Raw genomic sequence first — 19,055 nt, 5'->3', positions numbered from 1 at the left:
CAGCCAATCAAAACAGGCCTCTCATTACCGAGGAAAAAACAGACCCTCTGATTGGTCAAAGGCGAGGAGGTATGACTAATAAATTCACATACTTATATATAAAAAATAGCATTCTTTTTTAATAAATAGATTATTCACACATACTACTACAATAAATACATAAATAGTTTGAAATATATAAAATAAAATCATAAAAGATGCAGTGCAAACAAAATGTTTACACAGAAAGAACTGGATCTTAGTAATAACTGAGGTTTTATGTTTTTTCTCGTTCTATGTGACCCACAACTGTTTATGAGGAAATTTAAAAAACAAAAAAATAAAACAATATAATATTATGATTAGTGAACACAATTACTTCTAAACTGTTACTGTGTTCCTTATCATCCACCACATTCAAACTTCAACAAGTAGTCAGTAGACCTATCACTTAAAATGCCCCCAATTAACCCAAAATAAAGTTCAGATGTTGTTGAACTTTTTTTTTTTTTTTTGCAATATACAGACAGTTATGTACACACACACACACCCACAATGCAACCATTTTTGGCATTTACTTAATCATATTTAGTTACCTAAACACATTTTTCTCGTGTTAGGAGGGTAAGACATAAAACAGGTGTGTTAAAGTAACTAAATTAAGTATTTTTATCTTTTTCAGTGCACATACTTTTGTCATACTGCAACATCACACACTAAAGAGCAAACAAGAGTTAAAGGGAAAAATAATCTGATATATTAGAAATTAACCTGATCAAACCAAAAAGCTTCTAAACTAAACTTTGATCTTTATTTTTTCTGCAGCTGTGACACTATTTCACTATTCCTTATTACATCTAAGGTTTGTCATAATAAGACATTTATTTCAAACAAGTCCATTCACCAGCAGGTGGCCCTGCAAGGATAGCTGTGACATTTAAGTTTGATGCCCTGTTGACATAATTTACCTCACACCCCGCCCAACTACACCCCCCCCCACACACACACACACAGACAGAAGAGAGGAAATGAGCTGTGCTCAAAACTTCTTGCCACTTAGAGCAAATCACTCAGTTGACATGTGCTCCTGTGCACTCTGCTCATCTATATTCAGTTAATGCAGCTCCTGTAGACAAGATAATAAAGCATACAGCATGGGAGCATCTTCCTCTGGATTACTAGATGAGGCCAAAATCAACCACATCAAAGGTAACTAAGATCATTTTCTTCCTATTTTAAATTTTTTTTTAGGTGTTTACAACTTCTTGACTGGCTCCGACGCTGCGCATGCGACTTACCTTCTGGGAGAAATAGCAGCTGAGCAAATAGGAGAGATGATAAACAGAAAGCAGAGAAATGAGTGCTGCAGGGATGAACTTTGTTATACTTAAGAGGTGGTTGCAGAAGAGAGAGAGCTACGCTTTTTGTCAGCAAATAATTGTAAAAACAGCAAAAGTAATATAACATAAAATATTTAAAAGATATTTTTTATTTTGAAAACATGTTTTTTTTTTACTTTTATCTTCACAGTTTTATTTATTTCATTTTATAGATATGAAATGAAATATTTAATAAGCAACCCAAGTCCAATTGTGCTCCTTAAAGCCACTTAATATCAACTCTCAGTAGTTCTGGAGCATAAAGAATTCCCCCAGAGTGACGGCTTGGTGAGATCATAAGAGAAAGTTTTACTACTTTTGACTTTAGTGGAAAACTTTTAGCGAAGAGGCACACAGGAAATGTGGGGAGGGGTGTGACATGTCAGCAAAGGTACCCAGAATTACACCAAGGCCACTGCTGTTGCATTGCCCCCGCTTTAACCACCAATATGACTTTAGTTTGATGTTATCTAAAAGCAGAGAGAATCGACTAAAAATGGAAACAGATTATTAATGATTTTTTTTTTACCTTTAAATCCAACATGTTCTTTTAATGGGAAAGCTTTTGTCCATTTCTCCATGTGTGCATTCCTATACGGGTTATCAGCTCAGACACATCCTGTCACTAATCTTCCCTGCGAAGTAGAATGTAATTACAGCTATTTCCAACTATTATATTATTATGGGTTGTCTGATCTTTGTCTGTGTATTCTTGTGTTTGGGTCAGTTTGTAAGATGAAAGTTGGACTGACCCAAAGATCAGTCACAGAGTGGGTGGAATTTAAACAAGAGATCATGACAAATCTACCCTCAAACAAATCATTAGAGCACGGACAAGAGATCTGACACATTGTTCCTACCAAGATCAATAAAGGGGATTGGATTCCAATAACTACTATCAAGACTCACTTTAATTGGGAAGACGAGGAAAAGATTAATCTTATATCAATAAAAACAAAGCAAAGAAATGCCTAGTAAACAAGCCATGGCAGGCTTCAGAAGGCAGCCATTATATGAACTTTAGGGAATCAAACAAAGTAAATTAATGGTGTAGCTGTCAGATGAAATAAAAAGACATTACTGGAAGTTCAATTATAGTTTTTTTTTTCAGTTTAAAAGGCTAATTTGTAATTGAATAAACAAATTTATAGTAGGTGTGTCTGATTTTTGAAAAGTCTGCGTTAGGCGAATGAATCAAAAATAAATTGAATTAAAAGTTACTTCATTCATTCAAAGAGGAATTGAAATGTTGCTCATATTTAAGGGTTTTCTTAAATTAGTTGTTTCGATGCTAATGGTTGAAGGCAGGAATAATTTGGAGATTCTTGTTGTACAACAGTCTTTTGGAGAAGAAATACAGGGATGTCCATTATGGTAGCTATTTTATGAAAAATTAAATAGTTTCTAAAATACTCCAGCAGAGATAAAAAAAAACAATAAAGCAGAGTTTCTAGAGGTGTTTGCAGAACAGATCAGCATGTTGAGCTTATTTAAGGAGATCACTCTCTCCACAGTAGACTTATAGAAGATATGAGGAGGATGCTCAGGGCTGTCCATAGTGTTATTCCTTTTATCAAGAATTCTACTTGATAAAATCAAAGATGGAGAAGATTTAGTATCTTTTCAATTAGGAAAATATTTAAAAATTGATTTTCTAATCATCCTGTTCCCTTCATGTTAACAAGCATCAGGAAGTAATAATTCTAAGATGAATGTTGGTTGGTTTAAATTATGAAGCTGTGAACAGAGTCCTATCATTTATAATGGGAATCAGTTCAGAAATTTAATGTAGGTCTACCCCGAAGCCCAGGTTTTGGAAGATGCCTTTTCACTTTATGCACACTAGATTTGCTGTAGTGTTGCATCAGTGCAGATTTCTAATTATATGCCGATGTTGCAGCTTTTATCTGTTGCTGGAAGGACATTGTGTCTATTTCAATATAGCTGTGTCTCTATTTGGAGTTTATTGAAGCATTGTAAAAAGGAAAATGATATCAATAAAGGGTTGTTTTCCTCACCAAGGATGAGAACATTGACTGACAGTAATAATATAAAAAAGAAAGATGATAAAACAATTTTTACGTAATTTTTAAGTAAAACGTAAAAGCAATCAACTTTGATTAATCAGTGACTAACTCAGCTGAAAATAACTGAACGCACTCAAGCATTCCCACCAAAGTGTCATTTATTTTTTCAAACACAGCACCAGTATCTCAGACAGGAAGTTCATCAGATTACATCGCTGTCATGTGTTTATGTATCTGCATATCGTGAACTCTGAAATATTCCTGAAATTCCTTCATTTTAAACTTACTTATAAATGCTTCTTTGATGCTTGTAGATCTTCAGGTTATTTTCAATCAATATATTTGGCTTCACTTTTTTCTCATTGATGTTTTGTTGCTCTTTAAACATAAAATAATAAAATCCTTCAACATTATCATTTTAATCTTATGGTCTCACGACCCTTTTCTTGTTAATGCACGATCAGAGCAGTGAACATATATTTCTGAATGATTGCCATCTTTCTCTGCTTTATGTAAAGCTATTTTGTTTTATTGTTAATTACATAGTTGCTTTCGACATTCTTTACATCGTTAATACATTTATGCAAAAGAAGCTCAACTAGGTACAGGAATAGTTAACATGCTCATAGCTATCGAATCTAAGAGGTTTTTAAATTTTAAAAATTTGGCCCTGAACAGATAAGCTTGTAATTAACTTAATAAATATGTTGGGCTTCTTTTTTTTGTAGCATACACGAAGCTTCATTTTAGGGCAACTGATTTAGGTCATTTTACCTGTAGTTGGTTAACACTTGATTAAACAGGTCGAACAGGCTTAAACCTTGCGTGACATATTTTGTTAAGGAGCACATCCTTCAGACCATCATGTTTGTTTTTCCCTGCAGTTTGGATGTTCATCTTCCAGAGGTTAGATTCTTGAATTAACTGAAAAGTAGGAAAATAACATCTACTGGTAAAACTGTAAAATGCCACTAAATAAATACCTACCAGCTCCGATGTGTGACGAAGGTATAATGAAGTAATCAGTGTGCAGCTAATGGGATGGCTCACCAGAATAAAAAATGTGATCCTGAAGACTAAAAAAACTTTTTGATTTTTTAAAATGATTGCCCAAAAAGCCAAAATGTTGGAATTGACTAAATAAAAGGTATAAAGTTGCATCAGTTAGTATTTTTAAGTAGTCCCATCTTGGTCATTAAGAAGGTTTAAAGGTAGAACTGTCATGGAAGGATAAATGTGCTAAGGTTGAATCCGAGAAACTCACACGAAGAGAAAAGACAATTAGGAGAAATTTATTGATACAATTACTTTGTCTTTGGCGCTCAGAACTCGGCAGTAAACATAGAGCTTAATTTTGATAGATATGCATGAACAGGAGCAAAGAATAGGGCTGTTTCCCCCAGGGCCTGAAACTGGTGGTGGAGTGGAGATAGATGAAGTTGGTCAGTCTGTAGACTGCTGCTTAGAGATGGTATGCTGAGCTTTATGGGGAGATCCAGTGGACTGGGTGAGCTGATACAAGAGCTTCATTCAGGGACCTGGAAGATGGAAATCCAGCTTGGATAACACAGGCTGAGAGAACCGTCCATGATGAGCAAGCATGAAGTGACAGTGGAGAGGAAAAACTCCCGTTGGGAAGAAACCTCTGGCAGAACCAGGCTCAACATGGCGGTCTTCTGCCAGATCGGTTGAGATGAAAAGCAGTAGGAGTCCGGGAGGAATGACTCTCTAATGAAGCTTTAGCTATGATGGTGGAGAAGGGGCTGGAGGTGGGTTGAAATGATGTCATCTGAATGAAGTCACAGCGCATCCGCCGCCTGCGCACAGGAGCAGACAAGTACAGACAGGAGGCCTTTTAAGATGAACTTTGGATGCCGATTGGCTTTGGTGGAGGCATTGTTCAAAGCTGATTGTCTGTGTCGCAGGTGGATGAAGGAAAGCAATCAGTTTCTTCAGTCGAACTTCCGCCTAGGCTCCATAGAATACATGCATCAGGGCACCCGTTATAATAAATTATTGAGAGACAAAAATGCAAGAAAATATCTTTAATCATTAAAAAATTTTTACATTTCTCAAAATGTGTAAAATAAATGTGCAAAATATCTGATTATCTTGAGAGCCCATTTTCAGCCTTTCTATCAATTATTTTCTGTTTTATAGAATCTGACCAGAACTGAGTCTCCTTATTTGTTTGCAGGGCTCGTTGACAGCACCTTTCAGAGCTTCAGTGGGATTTACAGGCAGCAGTACTCTGTATCCTACCTTGGACACATCCACCAGGAGGTGGAGCCTAAAAAGGAGGGGAGAGGCTTTTTGCTCACACAAAGGGTAAGAGTTGAGACTATCTACATATCCAATCAGTACATTTTAGCTTCACACTTACTGCCCTATGTTTGTTCCTCTGTCCATTCTATGAACTTTTTATGTTTTATAAGTAGTTGAAAAGTTCCTGTTTCTTTGTGTTTCTGTGAAGCCAAAAACTGATGGAGATGAGGTGCTGTACCAGGGAGGTGTTAAATTCTCCTGCTGGGATGAGCAGGGAAAGAAATGTAGAGAGAGATATGCTGTCCTAAAGAGAGACTATAAAGTGGAAATACATGATAGCATGGAGGTAAAAGAAACAAAAACAACATTAGATAAATATTTTTTCTTATTTGCATTAAATATGATTACAGTGTTTTGCTTCGTGTTGTTATTATCTAGACTTTTAGTCGTGGATCTGCTCCTAAACTGGTCCTGCAGCCAGCAGGAGGAGTTGTGTTCACCACTGAGGAGGAGTCGAGAGAATACCTGGAGAAAGCCTGTGCTGGTTTACTCAACGGTACGAAATCAAACTTTATCTTACAGTTAGCTTCTGCCAAATCACCACAAATTGCTAATGAAAAAGCAAGATATAAGTATAATGGAAGTCATAAATTACTACAATGTAAAATAAATAAGATACAATACATTATTTTCACATTCTAGGCTAGTAAAACCAGAAAATATATATATATATATATTAATATATAAAATGTAGACAGATCAGCTTCAATTCTGAATTAAGATGTAAGGAAATAAATTTGTAGGATTATGCAAAGTTAACTTGATTTAGATTTATACAAACTTTATTGTAATTTCGATGCATACAGCTTTTCAACAGGGAATTACTAGCTTACTGCAGTGAAATGAACATTACCATTTATGAAGTGCAGCATTGATCAGAATATAAACAGAGAAAAAAAAAATGTGCAAATAAATAAATATGATGCAAAATGCAGTAGAACATTGAGTTGTGCCCTATTTAAAGTGATTAGGAAAAAAGTCAGCCATGTTTGTAGTGCAGATATGATGTGTACAAGTGTGATGGAGAGTCTTGATTAGTTTAAACAGTTCAACAGTCTGATGGCATCGGGCTGCTGCAGAACCTGCTGGACCTGCAGCGAGCGATACTCGGATGCATCGGTTAACTGACGTCAGATCAGAAAAATGCATGCCACATTAGAAAATAACACATGAAATTCACTATAGTAAAAAATAGAAATATTGACTTTTCCAACTCAGATGAAAGCAATCATAAAAGCTGTGCAGAGATCCATACTTAGATATGTGTAAGTTTGAAACAGATTCTAGAAATTCTGTTCTGCTCAGATGCGTCGGTGGCGGTAAACTTCATAGACGATGACCTTTAGGAAAAACCAAGACCTCACTTTCTTTTTTAGTCTGTTAGTTAAAACCCGCTTCCATAAGATGGTAAAACTCTATAGGAATCATTACATAAGAACAGTTCCCGAAAACAGCAACGACTAAAGTCAGATTCTGTTAATACACAAGAAGAAAGAGCATTGCTTTAGATTGGTCTAGGTGTTTAAAGCACTGAGCACATTAAATTAGAGGGGGAAATATAAAACAAATCTTGAAATGTTTACCCTTATTTATCGTCGCTGAATACTAAAGCTTCAAGTTTGGCACCACAATCTTCTTCATCTTGTTCCCTTTTCAAAGAGGAAGTTATGGTGGACAAAACGCTGGTCCACATGTTGGTTTCTTGTAAACCATGAAGCAGTTACTTTCAAAACCACACACTCACTTGTTCTTTATTTGAGACAACTGATAAGATGGAAACAATAGTATGTTTTAGAGGTTAAACAAGAGTGATTAATATCATTCATGTATAAATCTTTTAAAGGTAGAAATAAAGTGAGTCCCTTTTCTCCACAGGCTCTTTTTATAGAAATGCCAATTAAATTAAAATCTAGCATAGATTAAATATAAACAGTTTTGCTGTTCATATGGTAATGTCAATTAAATCTGAAAATAATTTTTCAATTTCAGATTCAACATCAGACATAACTATTTTCAGTCCCTCTTGAAATAATTCATTGATAATTACCCTTAGCAAAAAGTGGTTTAATTAAGTATACTAAAAGTGCACTAATTTCATACTTAAATCAGGCAGTGCACTTAGAGTTTATTTATTCTAAACTATATTTCATATACTTAACAATAGTATAGTCAAGTGTACTTGACTATACTATTGTTCACTGTATTGTTTACTAAAGTATACTTTAGTAAACTTAAAAATGTCCCAATTTAGTTCGAAGAAGTATTACTTTAGTAATACTTCAAGTACACTAAAAGTACATTGTTCGGTATACTTTCTAAACTTATACTTAAGTATTCTTAATAGAATTTACTTCAAGTATACTACTTTTTGCTATGGGTAAAACAAACTGTTATGATAAATGAAAGATTTTCTTATTTTAAACATGAATTTTTTTTTTTGTTTTTTTTTTCCCTTCCAGGAGTGAAAGAGGGTTCTTCTTCTTCAGCTGCATCATCTTCAGATGTGTTTGCTGTATATCTCCATCTACCTTACGCAGGTCACACCTGCTTCCTGTTTCAACAAGAAGATGAGAGAAATCACTTCCTCTCTGGCCTCAAGGCCTGTATTAGACACCGAAACCTTGGTAAAGCACTAACATGCAACTCAAATTAGCAATCAGTATGCAGCTGATGGTATGCAGACGTGGAGATAAAAAAACAACATTAGAGAAAAAACAAAAATCTGTTTTAGAGACCGCGCTCAGCAGTTCTGCGGCTAAATACATAGTTTTCGACATAAAGACCAAATTATTCATATCGCATGAACTTTTTCCAAATTATTCCATGTTGCAACAAAGCTCTACACATTTATTGTGACTTTATGTCATAAGCCAACATATGGTTTTCTTTAAGAAGATTACTCTAAACAGCCAGAGCTATATTAACCTGGTTAATATCAAAGCACATATATGTGTGTCTAAAGCTGCTTTTAACCCTTTCCTCATCTCGTTTAGGTGTGCATTTATATGCCTGAAAACCAAACTGATATTTCCTTGTTTGTGGGCAAAAATTTGGTCATTAAAGTTGATTATGATTTTGAAGGTGAGCTAGTTAAAGTCAACATCTAAATCCACTTCAGGATCTGCTTTGCGATGGATAGAAAGAAATCTCACAGAGGCTCTCAGTTTCTCCAATCCTGAACTCACTGGCAGAGAAGAATGAGAATTCTTGCCAAGCAGCTTTTTCTTACATCACTGGCATTTTTCTTTTTTTCAAAATAAGAACATTTGATCATATTTAAGAATATTTGACCTATTTGAAGCAGCACATTGTTAGCAGTGCATGCTTCACTGAAAGGGGATTTTGCGGGGATTTTATTTGTGAAGAAGTAATAATTTGCAATAATTTGGATCATTTTAATTCCACATCTGATAAGCTTCTTTGTACTGATCTATTACAACAAAGTCTGTTAAAATACCTTTAGTTAAATGATCAGAGGCAGGAAAAGGTCAGGTAGTGTAAATAATTTTACTCATGTTTATGTAGTATATTCATATTTCACACCTTCTCTAATATCTCTGCATCCTTTAAAGCTCGGTTAGGGCTTCATTTGTCAGAGCTCTATCTCCAGATATGATAACTATAATTTATTTTCTTTTACTTAGATAATAGAAAATTATAGAAAATTATTAATAGTTGGAACCTTTTTTGAAACATATTTTTCATTTTCTAAAATTCTTTTATAGGCACTGCAGCCCCTTTTTGGGAAGTATTTTATCTGTTGAAGAGTAGAAATATAGATGTGTTTCGAGAGCTTGGGGTTTGTCACTGGTGTGGCAGTTGCCTTGGCGACAGATAAAAATATTAATGCTGCTCACTTCCTCTGTGGTTAGCAGGATACAAACCAAAAACAAACCCATCTTCAATGTTGTCATGCGGTCGTTGCGAAAACAAGGCATGACATATCTGTGCAAAGACATCCTGAGCAGTGACAGGAAGCAGCTCACAAGTGGCCGCCGATGACTTCTGCTCATTAGAACATCCAAAAAAACGTAAACAGAGATGAATAACTAGGAGCTGAGTGTTATTCTATCCAAAGATCGTTTTAAATTGATTTAATTTGGATCAAAGTTATGATATAATACTTTAATCGCTGTAAGAAAATGTGTTTATTCACTCTTTTAATGCTGCATCATTTGATGTTTTTCGCAAGCAATGTGTCAAATCACAGTTATATTGAAATGTTGAGTTTCAGGTTCGTAAAAAGCCCTCATTGATTGCTTATTACCATAAGCTTGGTTTAGATACTACCAAACTGTTAACATTTCTGTAGCAGTCAAAGGGCGCCACATCAGTTACTGTTAAACTGAAACTCAATGAAAGGGCAGAAGGAAGGAGGAATTTCTTTTTTAAATTTGTTGTGGTTATCTCGTTGGTAAAGAGGAAAAAAATGAGGTTTAACACATAATGTCTTGTTTCCTCAAACTTTAAACATCCAGTCTAATAAATTACATTAAAGAAGGTTAGATGACAAATTGTTTGGAAACAGTGGAGGAATAAGAAGGTTTTTCATGGATTAAGTCTTCATACTCAGAAATGCATTTTCTCATAAATTCAACCCAATTTAAAAAGACTTTAAAATTTTCTAAGCTTTATTTCCAGAAGGCATTACTATGAGAGAATCAACCAAATACAAATGTATTTACTTAAAAGTGGGCATCTGTTTTGAAAGCATCAATAAATACATTTTTTTATAGACACAGATGCCTCATGTTGTTGTTCTTTATGAGTAAACAAATTACTATCATAGCACAGCAACCTAAACTTGGCGATATGTGTAAGAAGACTAGGAGTTGGAAAGGTTGAGATTAACTGTATTGGTGGGAAACAAGGCTCGTAACGCTAACATGTACAGTCAGCAGGATGGAAGAGAAATACAAAAAAGCCCAATGTTGGGAAACTGCAGCCAGTGCTTTTAATGTGAGATCAAGATGCTGCAATAAACAAAAATGCATTTGAAGAAAAAAAAATAAAAGATTTTACTGGGCTTTGCAGGAAATGTGTAATTTCCTTCACGATTATTGTTGCTCCTGCTTCCTTCTTTTTTAATGTTCCTGTTTAAGGTTAATTCCTGGATTTTTTAAACCTGGGTTTTACTTTTTTCTCATTCAGCAGCATATATATGTAACTTTTTGTTTCTGTTCAACATGGAAACAAAAGCTGCAGCACGTCGCTTTAAGAGTTGAATGAATCCGCTGGTGAGCAGGATGGAAGGTCACTTCTCCTAAATGAAAAGCTCTTTGCTATTTAAAACATCGATGCCAAGCAAAAAGTGCCCAACAGCCATATGATAAAATGTTAATGAAATAAAATATTAATGTTCAGTGAGAAAATGTTTACAGATAGTTGAAAAACATTATGCAGATTAGTAGTAATTGCACACACTTTGGGTTGGATTTTAAAATAAACACAAATTTAGAGCTGGAAATGAAAAAGTTGTATAAACAAACGATAAATGCTTTAAGTTGTTGTAATATGTGGACTTTAGGTGGACTTTAGGTTTAAATCCTGTTTGCATCGGGAAGGGCATCCGGCTTATAATAGCAAAACCTGGAAATAGGAATAGCTGGAAGGACACATGAAAATACAAGAGATATTAAACAACGTGGTTTCTCTTAATTAGAGGTTTTTAATTTTCACAATTTTACTAATAAAAGCAGAAAAATGCGAAAGAGCCGAGAAAAGTCTTACAAAGTAGAACATGGTGGTGATCAAACCAAACCTACTGACACCAATTTAAACCAATAATTTCAGAGGAAGTAATCTATTGAAGCAGCTGAAATAGTTCAATAGATTAACCAAAATTGGCTGAACAATGAAATAAAGTCAGGATGTTTAAATTCTCTTGTCGACGTGATTCATTGGATATAGACCAATAGGTTTAATGATAATATAATTGTGTCCAATAGTAAAAATAGGCTGAGAAGACAGAATGAATATAATTTTCCAGAGATTTAACAAAGTCCCCTCTTCTCGCAGACCCCTGGCATGAGTTGTCCCACGAGAGTCAGGCCTATGCCCGAGCCCTCCGTCTTTACCGACAGGAGAAAGGATGCTACGAATCATGGGAGAAGCTGCTGGGCACCGAGGAACAGGTTAGAAACATTACCACGCAGCTTCCTGTCAAACTGTGACCTGCTAGCAATGTGCCTCATGTGCAGAGTGTGTACAGGTGCTGGCCCGCCTGGTGATGGAGGATATGTTGTCATGGCTACAAAACCAACTTCAGCCTAAGATGAAGGGCAAGAAGGCTGAACGGATCCGACAATGGCAGGCAGTGAGTTCAACTAACAAACCGAGTCTCTAGTATGTCAATGATCTTTGTTTAAAGTAAAGACATCTACTTTTTTAATGATTTGAGTCATTATTTCTGTGAAGACATTTTGTGAAATAAAGAACTGAAAAAAACTTTATTTAAATCCAAACTCATGTCCCATAATGAGATGCGTTGATCACTATGATGAGAGGTTTCTTGTTATTCTACTGTAAAACCAAACCATTGCATTCCTTTCAAATTTCCAAACACTGAGTTGTTAATTTATACTAAAGTTAATCGTTTTTATTTAATTTATCTTTTGAATCCACCAACATGCTTTACAGCTGATAAAGTATTTGCACACTCACTATGACTCCTCCTCCTCTTCTTGATCCCTCCAGTTAAACTCACCATCTTCCTGTTTGGTGGTCAGGATTTTCTCCTCTTCAAATTTAGGACTTCTTTCTTTCTTTTCTTTCATTCACCAAGATTAATTTGCCTGTAAATAGTTTGAGAAACCCAAAATGATGCCATATTTTGGCAAAGTGAGACACTGTTAGGAAATCATCTTTTTTCTTTATCTGCTGTTGAGATGTTATCACATAAAACCTTTGTAGTTTGATATATTGAACAACCACATAGCTAAGAATAACTGGTGTAAAATAAAACAGTTTTCAACAAAATTTATAGAGGAGGTGCTAATTCTGATGGTTTGCTCGTTCCTAAATGCTTAAAAAAAAGTTGAATGGTACAACAAAGAGAGAAGAGAAATGTATTTTCACATTGCAGCTTTTCTCACTGATATCTATCGATATATAGACAGTTCAAGGGACCTACACCCTGGTGCTGGAACAGCTGACTGCAGGTTTGGAGGCTCTGAGGGAGGAGTGTCGCCAAACAGCATCAGCCAGTCAGGCCCTCATCAGGTCCCACCTGGACCAGATAATGTCCTCTCATGTCTTCCTGGAGCAGAAAGTCAGAGGTAATGTATATTTACAACGACTTTATGCAACTGGCATTTTAACCTAGCAATAAAATTTATACAATAACTTTCTTAAGATATCATTTATTCATTCATACTCCAGCATGCATATCTGAAGAGATAGAGAAAGTGTGCAGTGAGTCAGTGGTGCCCTACTTGTCCTCCATCCTTGAAGCGCTTAACGAACACATCGGTGCAGGAATTCTTGGGATGCAGAACACACTGCAAACCCAAATGAACTCTGCATTTTCACTCACAAATGGAAAGGCGGAAGACACCAAAAAGGTGGGGAAAGCTCATTGTGAATTCCTGGCTAGATACCGCATATTCTGTTCATTTCATGTTGTTTAACATGGGTTCTGTTGTGTTTTCCAGGCCTTGATTGCTCTGCGCTCTATCAGTCTGGATGAGAGCTACAGAAAGGTGGAGAACCTGAGCAGCAAACTGGAAAACCTAAAAGAGAGGTTTGGAGTGAGCAGTGTCGAAAGGCTTGTTCAGTCTGCAAATCTGAAGATGGAGCAGGTGAGATATACAACTTCCTTATCAGCAGTGGAAAATTTTAAGATCGTGAGTTAGATGTGCATTTTATTTCATATGTGTGTGTTGCAGCTACTGGACAGCGCTGTTTACACTTTGGAGCAGATCTTCCAGTCATCAACACGATCAGAACCATCTCAGCTTCCTGCCAAGATGCCGAGAGCTAAAGAAAGAGTGTTAAAGGTAAAGATGCAACTACTTGGAGTCAGCAATTCGATAACAGGATGAATTGTTTTGGGTGGATAGTTTCTAAAACAGATCCACTTTTATTTCTATCCAATCGACTTTATTTATATAGCACAATTAGCAACAAAAAATGTTTCCTAACACATACAAAAAAAGCAATAAGAGTTTAAAATGAATGAATAAATAAAAAGGACACAGAAGACCACACAATTATGCACTGTTTAAAGCCAAAGAGTAAGGATGGGTCTTAAGACGAGACTTAAACCACACCACTGTGGAGGCTGTTCGTATATGGATGGGCAAATTATTCCAAAGTCTGGGGCAAACTTCAGAAAAGCCTCTGTCCCCTCTGGTTGCATTGTCTTAGGCCCTATTAGCTGAAGATGGCCCTCAGACTTCTGGAGTATTAATTCAAATATCAAAATAAACTAAAATATAGTAAAAGAAAGTGCTGCATGTGAAAATTTGGATAAAACATTTTCTTTCTGGTATTCCTAAGGACCCGGTTCCAAGTAACGTCCACAACTAACCAAGCAACATCCGGACGCCAAGCTAAACTCAAATTTCAGCTAAGATTTCATGGGAAAATAAACTAGAAGGCTTAAAATAAAATAAAAATCATAATGCAATGTGAGAACTATGTAGGCCCCAGTACTTCCTGTTTGGACAGGATGTGGTCTTCATCCTAAATTAAGCTCTTTTTTAACACTGATAAAGCCGCACATATAGCAATGCATGCGCTGTGAGCTTATTAACAGAGACAACACAAAAAGAAGCAACTCTAATTGAAAGTGACCAAAAATATACAAGGAAACTTATCAGTGCTGAGAATATATTTCAGATCACTTATTAAGATATTAAGCACTAAACACTCACACTTTGTGTGGGGTGTTGGTAAACTTTCAGGAAATGTGAAAAAAACAAACAAAAAACATCTACTTCATATTTTAAAAAAATCTTTTCTCAAAATGTTTTCAATAGAGACCTTAATGATATGCCTCCTATTATAAAGTTCCCAGGGCCTTCAGAAGAAAAACAGGCCCCTATCCTCACAGATCTGATGCTTAACTTAAAAGTGGGCAATATAATAAATAAATAATTAAAATTTATTGATCTCACACTGGAGAAATTTAACTCTGCATTTAACCCATCCCCTTGGGGAGCAGTGGGCTGCCGTTGTGTGGTGCCCAGGGAGCAGTGTGGAGATTGTGGTGATCAAACCAGGTGCAACCTTCTCAGGGCACAAGCGTGCTGCTCTAACCACTTGGCAATAACCTCCCCTTGCAAAAGGTGCTGTGACAGACAAAAGTCTCCAGACACTCCAACCACCTAAAAAAATATAGAGCTTTATTTATATATTTTTTAGAAAGTATTATGGGAGCAACAAGTGATTCCTTTCTGAACAAGAATGTGCAATGTAAAATAGTTTTTTAATTAGCATTTTTATTAACACATCTGCAAATAAAGAGATCTTTATTTATTAGACGTAAACTTAGACAAACTTAATTGTCATTTTGTATACAGTGTGTAATTTGGTTTAGTACAGCATTTCAGACAGTTAATAAACATTTATAATCCATAAAGCGCAGCACTGTTCAAAAGTAAATAGTGTAGGAGAAAAAAACATGGTGCAAAAAGAACAGATTGATATGGAAGTTCAGAAAATTGAATATATATAGTGCAAATTTGTAGTATTTTTGGTTTGGTGATGATCAATGTGTTTAAGTTTTATGCATGTGTTTGAGCAGCAGCTGGATTACGACAGCAGGGTGCTTCAGAGGAGGCTGTATCAGGAAGCTCTGCTGGAGATCACGCTGCCTTCTCTCGTCAGTCGGATGGACAGCAAATACAAAACGGTCAGAGACACTCATCGCAGGAGGCGCCTGGCTTAACACTCTCATTGCACACTTACCAAAATCAAAATTTCTCTTTGTGCAGGAGCTGGAGCAGTTTGAGCAGTACATTTTCTCGGACTACAGCAGTTTTATTCTGGTTCACAATGTCTATGACGACGTTCTGAGAAACATCCTGGTTAGAGAGATCACAACAGGTAAAGACACCCACTAACACACAAATCACTCCCAATGACATATCTGGGCCTCAGTATGCAGCCAATCAAACCCTGTGTTTACTCTTCAGGGAGAGGCAGGATCAAAGCATAAAATATCTCCAACTGCAGCCTGTTATAACACAGCATCTAGACAGGTCATCTAATACAAGATCTGAAAGACAAGTGCAAATTTAAAGAGGATAGTCCCCATTAAAATATAAAAATAGTTATAGATCACTCAAAAAGCTCTCAGCAGGCAGAAAAAGCACATTCATTAAAAGAGTATGATGACATGTTTAGCAAATCTATTCAGTTTTCCAAGTTAAATAAGTAAAACAAAAACAAAAAACACTGGACTTTGTTTTCCAAGTTTGAAGGTGTTCACTTCCCATCCAGAAAGCTTTCTCAATTCAAAATGTCTGGAGGAGCATTGAGTTCCAGGCTTATAGGGTGGCCAAAACAAAAGCCTTGTTGTGGCTTAGAAACATGCAAATTGAACCGAAAAAACAGATCCACCCCTTAGTAATGGGGAGTTGTTGAGGTCGTTGTTGGCCTGCAAGACCCGATACTGGCCTAGGCCTCTGAAAAGGGAGTAATTGGGGATTTTGGTCTCCTGCATGGCAATGATACCAGGAAGGAATCAACAAAGGAGTCCACCCCCTCTGTTTAAAGCTGGTTTTCCTCTCTTAACATAAATGGCTTCCTTCAGACACTTTTTAAACCACCTGTCTTCTTTGTCCAAAATGTGAACATTCTGATCCTTGTATAGCGTTTGTGTCACTCTATAAACCTGGAATACAACGATACTCCAGACATTTTGAATTGAGAAAGATTCCTGGATGGTAAGCGAAGCATTGTCAAACTTGGAAAACTTTTTTTTTTACTTTGTTGGAATCTTCTCCAGCATGTGTTCAGTTGTTCACCATGGAAACATCAGGCAAATAAACATTTGTTTAAACAATCTAAGGATAATCCTCTCCAGAATAATTGTCTTTCTTTTCAGCTCTAAATGTCATTGCAGAGACTTTTAAATATGGTTTCATAGAGAAAGGTGTGCATACAGTTGCACTTCTAGACCAAATATACTCTGGGGACTGGGTGGGGTTGGTGTTATTTTTATAGGCGTATAGAACAAAAACAAAACAGGCCAAATCTTTAATCGTTTAGCATAATAAGTTAGCTATAGAGACACTCATGGATCTGAAAGTTCCAGACTCCAGATTTAACAAAATTATGATCCCATCTCAATACGATAGAAGCTAAAAATAGTACACCTGCATTTATAGTCATTGATAAAGTAAAAAAATATGAAGGTAAACATTTTATTTGTCAAAGGAACCAATCATTTACAGTTTCTGTGCCAGCAGAGTTAATCTGAAATAGATTTAGTATTGTTTTCAGTAAAGGGGCCACAACCGGGGCCCAGACAAGTTCCACAGGGGCATATGTGTGAACTTTGGATTCCTGGTACAAGATTTGTTTTATTTCTTTTGGACTGTTCATGATTTGTATGTGCCATCTTCCTTTCATAGTGGTCCAGGATGCTGCCAGTAAGAAGAGCAACAATCTCCTGTTGGACACGTCAGATTTAGCCATAAGCCAGTACAGTCTAGCAGGGCAGACACCTCCTATCTCTGCCCCTGACAGCCCATCGGTTCAGCCTCGACACCCAGAGGAAAGTACAAATGATGAATCTGCATCTGTGAAGGAAGATCAGAGCAAAACATCAGAAGTTTGTCTTGAGGGGGATGTAGAACTAAAGGCTGAGGCCATGCCTGAACTCAGTCCAGCTCAGGCCCTTAATCCGAGCATTTTGCTTCAGTCTCCTGTGATTGTCGTGACACAACAGTTTGATGAACATGAAAACAAAGAGACTCAGGGCTCGGCGGAAACTGGGAAAGAGGATAAAAGTGAAAGCGAGGCAGCAGGAGAGAAAGTAGAAGTTGAATCTTCCAACACAGATGGAGCTTCTACTCAAGAAGCTGCTGAGACCGACTCTGGCTCTGCTATCCAGCACGCTCCTGATCCTGTTTCTTGTGTCCCGATTCAAACAGAAGATGCCCAAACTGAATCTACTCCAAGTGAATCTGTATCAAGTGAAAATCAAATCTCAGCTGACCTCCTGACCTCAGAGGACACCTGCTCCGTCCAGCTCCCATCACCACCGCAGTCCCCCTGCTCGGACAGTACAATGAAAATCAGTCTAGGGTCTCTAAGCGAAGCTATAGCTCCATGCAGCACGGAGCCTGTGGTAAAGCAGCCTACTGACAGGGCAGTCTACTTGACGGGCCCAATCAAGGACAACTGGGAGGTTGAGAGAATGAAAGAGGAGAAACAGAGAGAAGCATCAGAGAATGAGAAAAGTAAGGCCAGAGACGAGGAGCAAAATGGAGGACAAGAAGATGGTGCAGCCCAAACAGGAGGCGATTCTATCGGTGAACCATGTGCATCATCGGCATTAGCAGTAGAGAGCGCCACGGTCTCAACGCCTAAGCTGACGGGGATTGAAGGAGGTCTGAATGATGACCAAACGAAAGGTCAGATTCCAACAGAGGCTAAGGCAGAGGGAGGAGAACATGCAGAAGAAAAGGAAAACAATGATCAGGAGAAGGAAGATCAAACTTTTCAGCCAATGGAATCACTTCCAGAGTTGGAATCTGACCCTCAGTTGGACAGCGTGTCCATCATCAGAGACCTGGTGACCGAGATCATTGAAGTGGAGATAATGATCAGCCCCTCTGAAAGCATCAGCAACGATGCCCCGACATAAACACCACGTCCACAGAGAGAGAATCACAGACAAATCAACTAGTAAAGGTTTACAACAATACACTTATTTGTAAATGACACAGAAATCTGAGAGGCAAAATAGGTCCAGTTTTATTTAATCAATGGGCATTCAATTAGATTTTGATAAAAACACTTTTTAATTTAATTTTGTTGACATGAGCTGTTTTATTTTTTATTTTTATATGTAATCAAGTTGCCAAATAAACATGTTTAGATAACCTTCCCCACGTTTCCTTTTTTATTCTAGGGGGAGAGATGTCCCTGAAACCAGCACATTTAACTTTACAAAACATTTAAACATTCAAATTTCATTATTTTATCTTTTCTTAATTGTCATCTGAATCGTTTATATTATAAACCAACACAAACTGTATATAGCTATAAAGTGTATGGATAAATGATTAATGGCTTTTAAAGATTTTTCACATAAAATCACAACAGTTAAGGATACATTTACAACTAGTCCTCCTGATTCGTTTGCAGAGCTATCCGATGCTGTAACCAC

At 36.7% G+C, this 19,055-nt stretch overlaps 1 protein-coding gene across 1 annotated transcript; it reads left to right on the top strand.

Moving 5' to 3' along the window:
- The first annotated feature begins 1,023 nt into the window (after positions 1 to 1,023).
- On the top strand, positions 1,024 to 18,761 carry LOC119774110 (protein Niban 1-like). The gene is made up of 14 exons (XM_038271465.1): positions 1,024 to 1,188; positions 5,583 to 5,713; positions 5,859 to 5,996; positions 6,089 to 6,206; positions 8,170 to 8,334; positions 11,729 to 11,844; positions 11,922 to 12,026; positions 12,825 to 12,987; positions 13,091 to 13,272; positions 13,363 to 13,509; positions 13,597 to 13,707; positions 15,459 to 15,566; positions 15,649 to 15,760; positions 17,293 to 18,761. Exons 1-14 carry the CDS (start codon positions 1,134 to 1,136, stop codon positions 18,528 to 18,530), a joined length of 2,889 nt encoding a protein of 962 aa, XP_038127393.1. The 5' UTR covers positions 1,024 to 1,133; the 3' UTR covers positions 18,531 to 18,761.
- Positions 18,762 to 19,055: the final 294 nt, after the last annotated feature.

The sequence above is a fragment of the Cyprinodon tularosa genome, unplaced genomic scaffold (assembly GCF_016077235.1).
Source record: "Cyprinodon tularosa strain WSP-4 unplaced genomic scaffold, ASM1607723v1 ctg12, whole genome shotgun sequence".
Classification (NCBI taxonomy): domain Eukaryota; kingdom Metazoa; phylum Chordata; class Actinopteri; order Cyprinodontiformes; family Cyprinodontidae; genus Cyprinodon; species Cyprinodon tularosa.
Note: the sequence above shows the minus strand (reverse complement) of the source record. Positions and strands in the feature narration are given on the sequence as shown.

Coding starts and splice junctions, on each gene's coding strand:
- LOC119774110 (XM_038271465.1), top strand. CDS start 1,134: ATGGGAGCATCTTCCTCTGGATTACTAGATGAGGCCAAAATCAACCAC. Junction 13,708..15,458: donor CTAAAGAAAGAGTGTTAAAG/GTAAAGATGCAA, acceptor GTGTTTGAGCAG/CAGCTGGATTACGACAGCAG. Junction 15,567..15,648: donor TGGACAGCAAATACAAAACG/GTCAGAGACACT, acceptor CTCTTTGTGCAG/GAGCTGGAGCAGTTTGAGCA.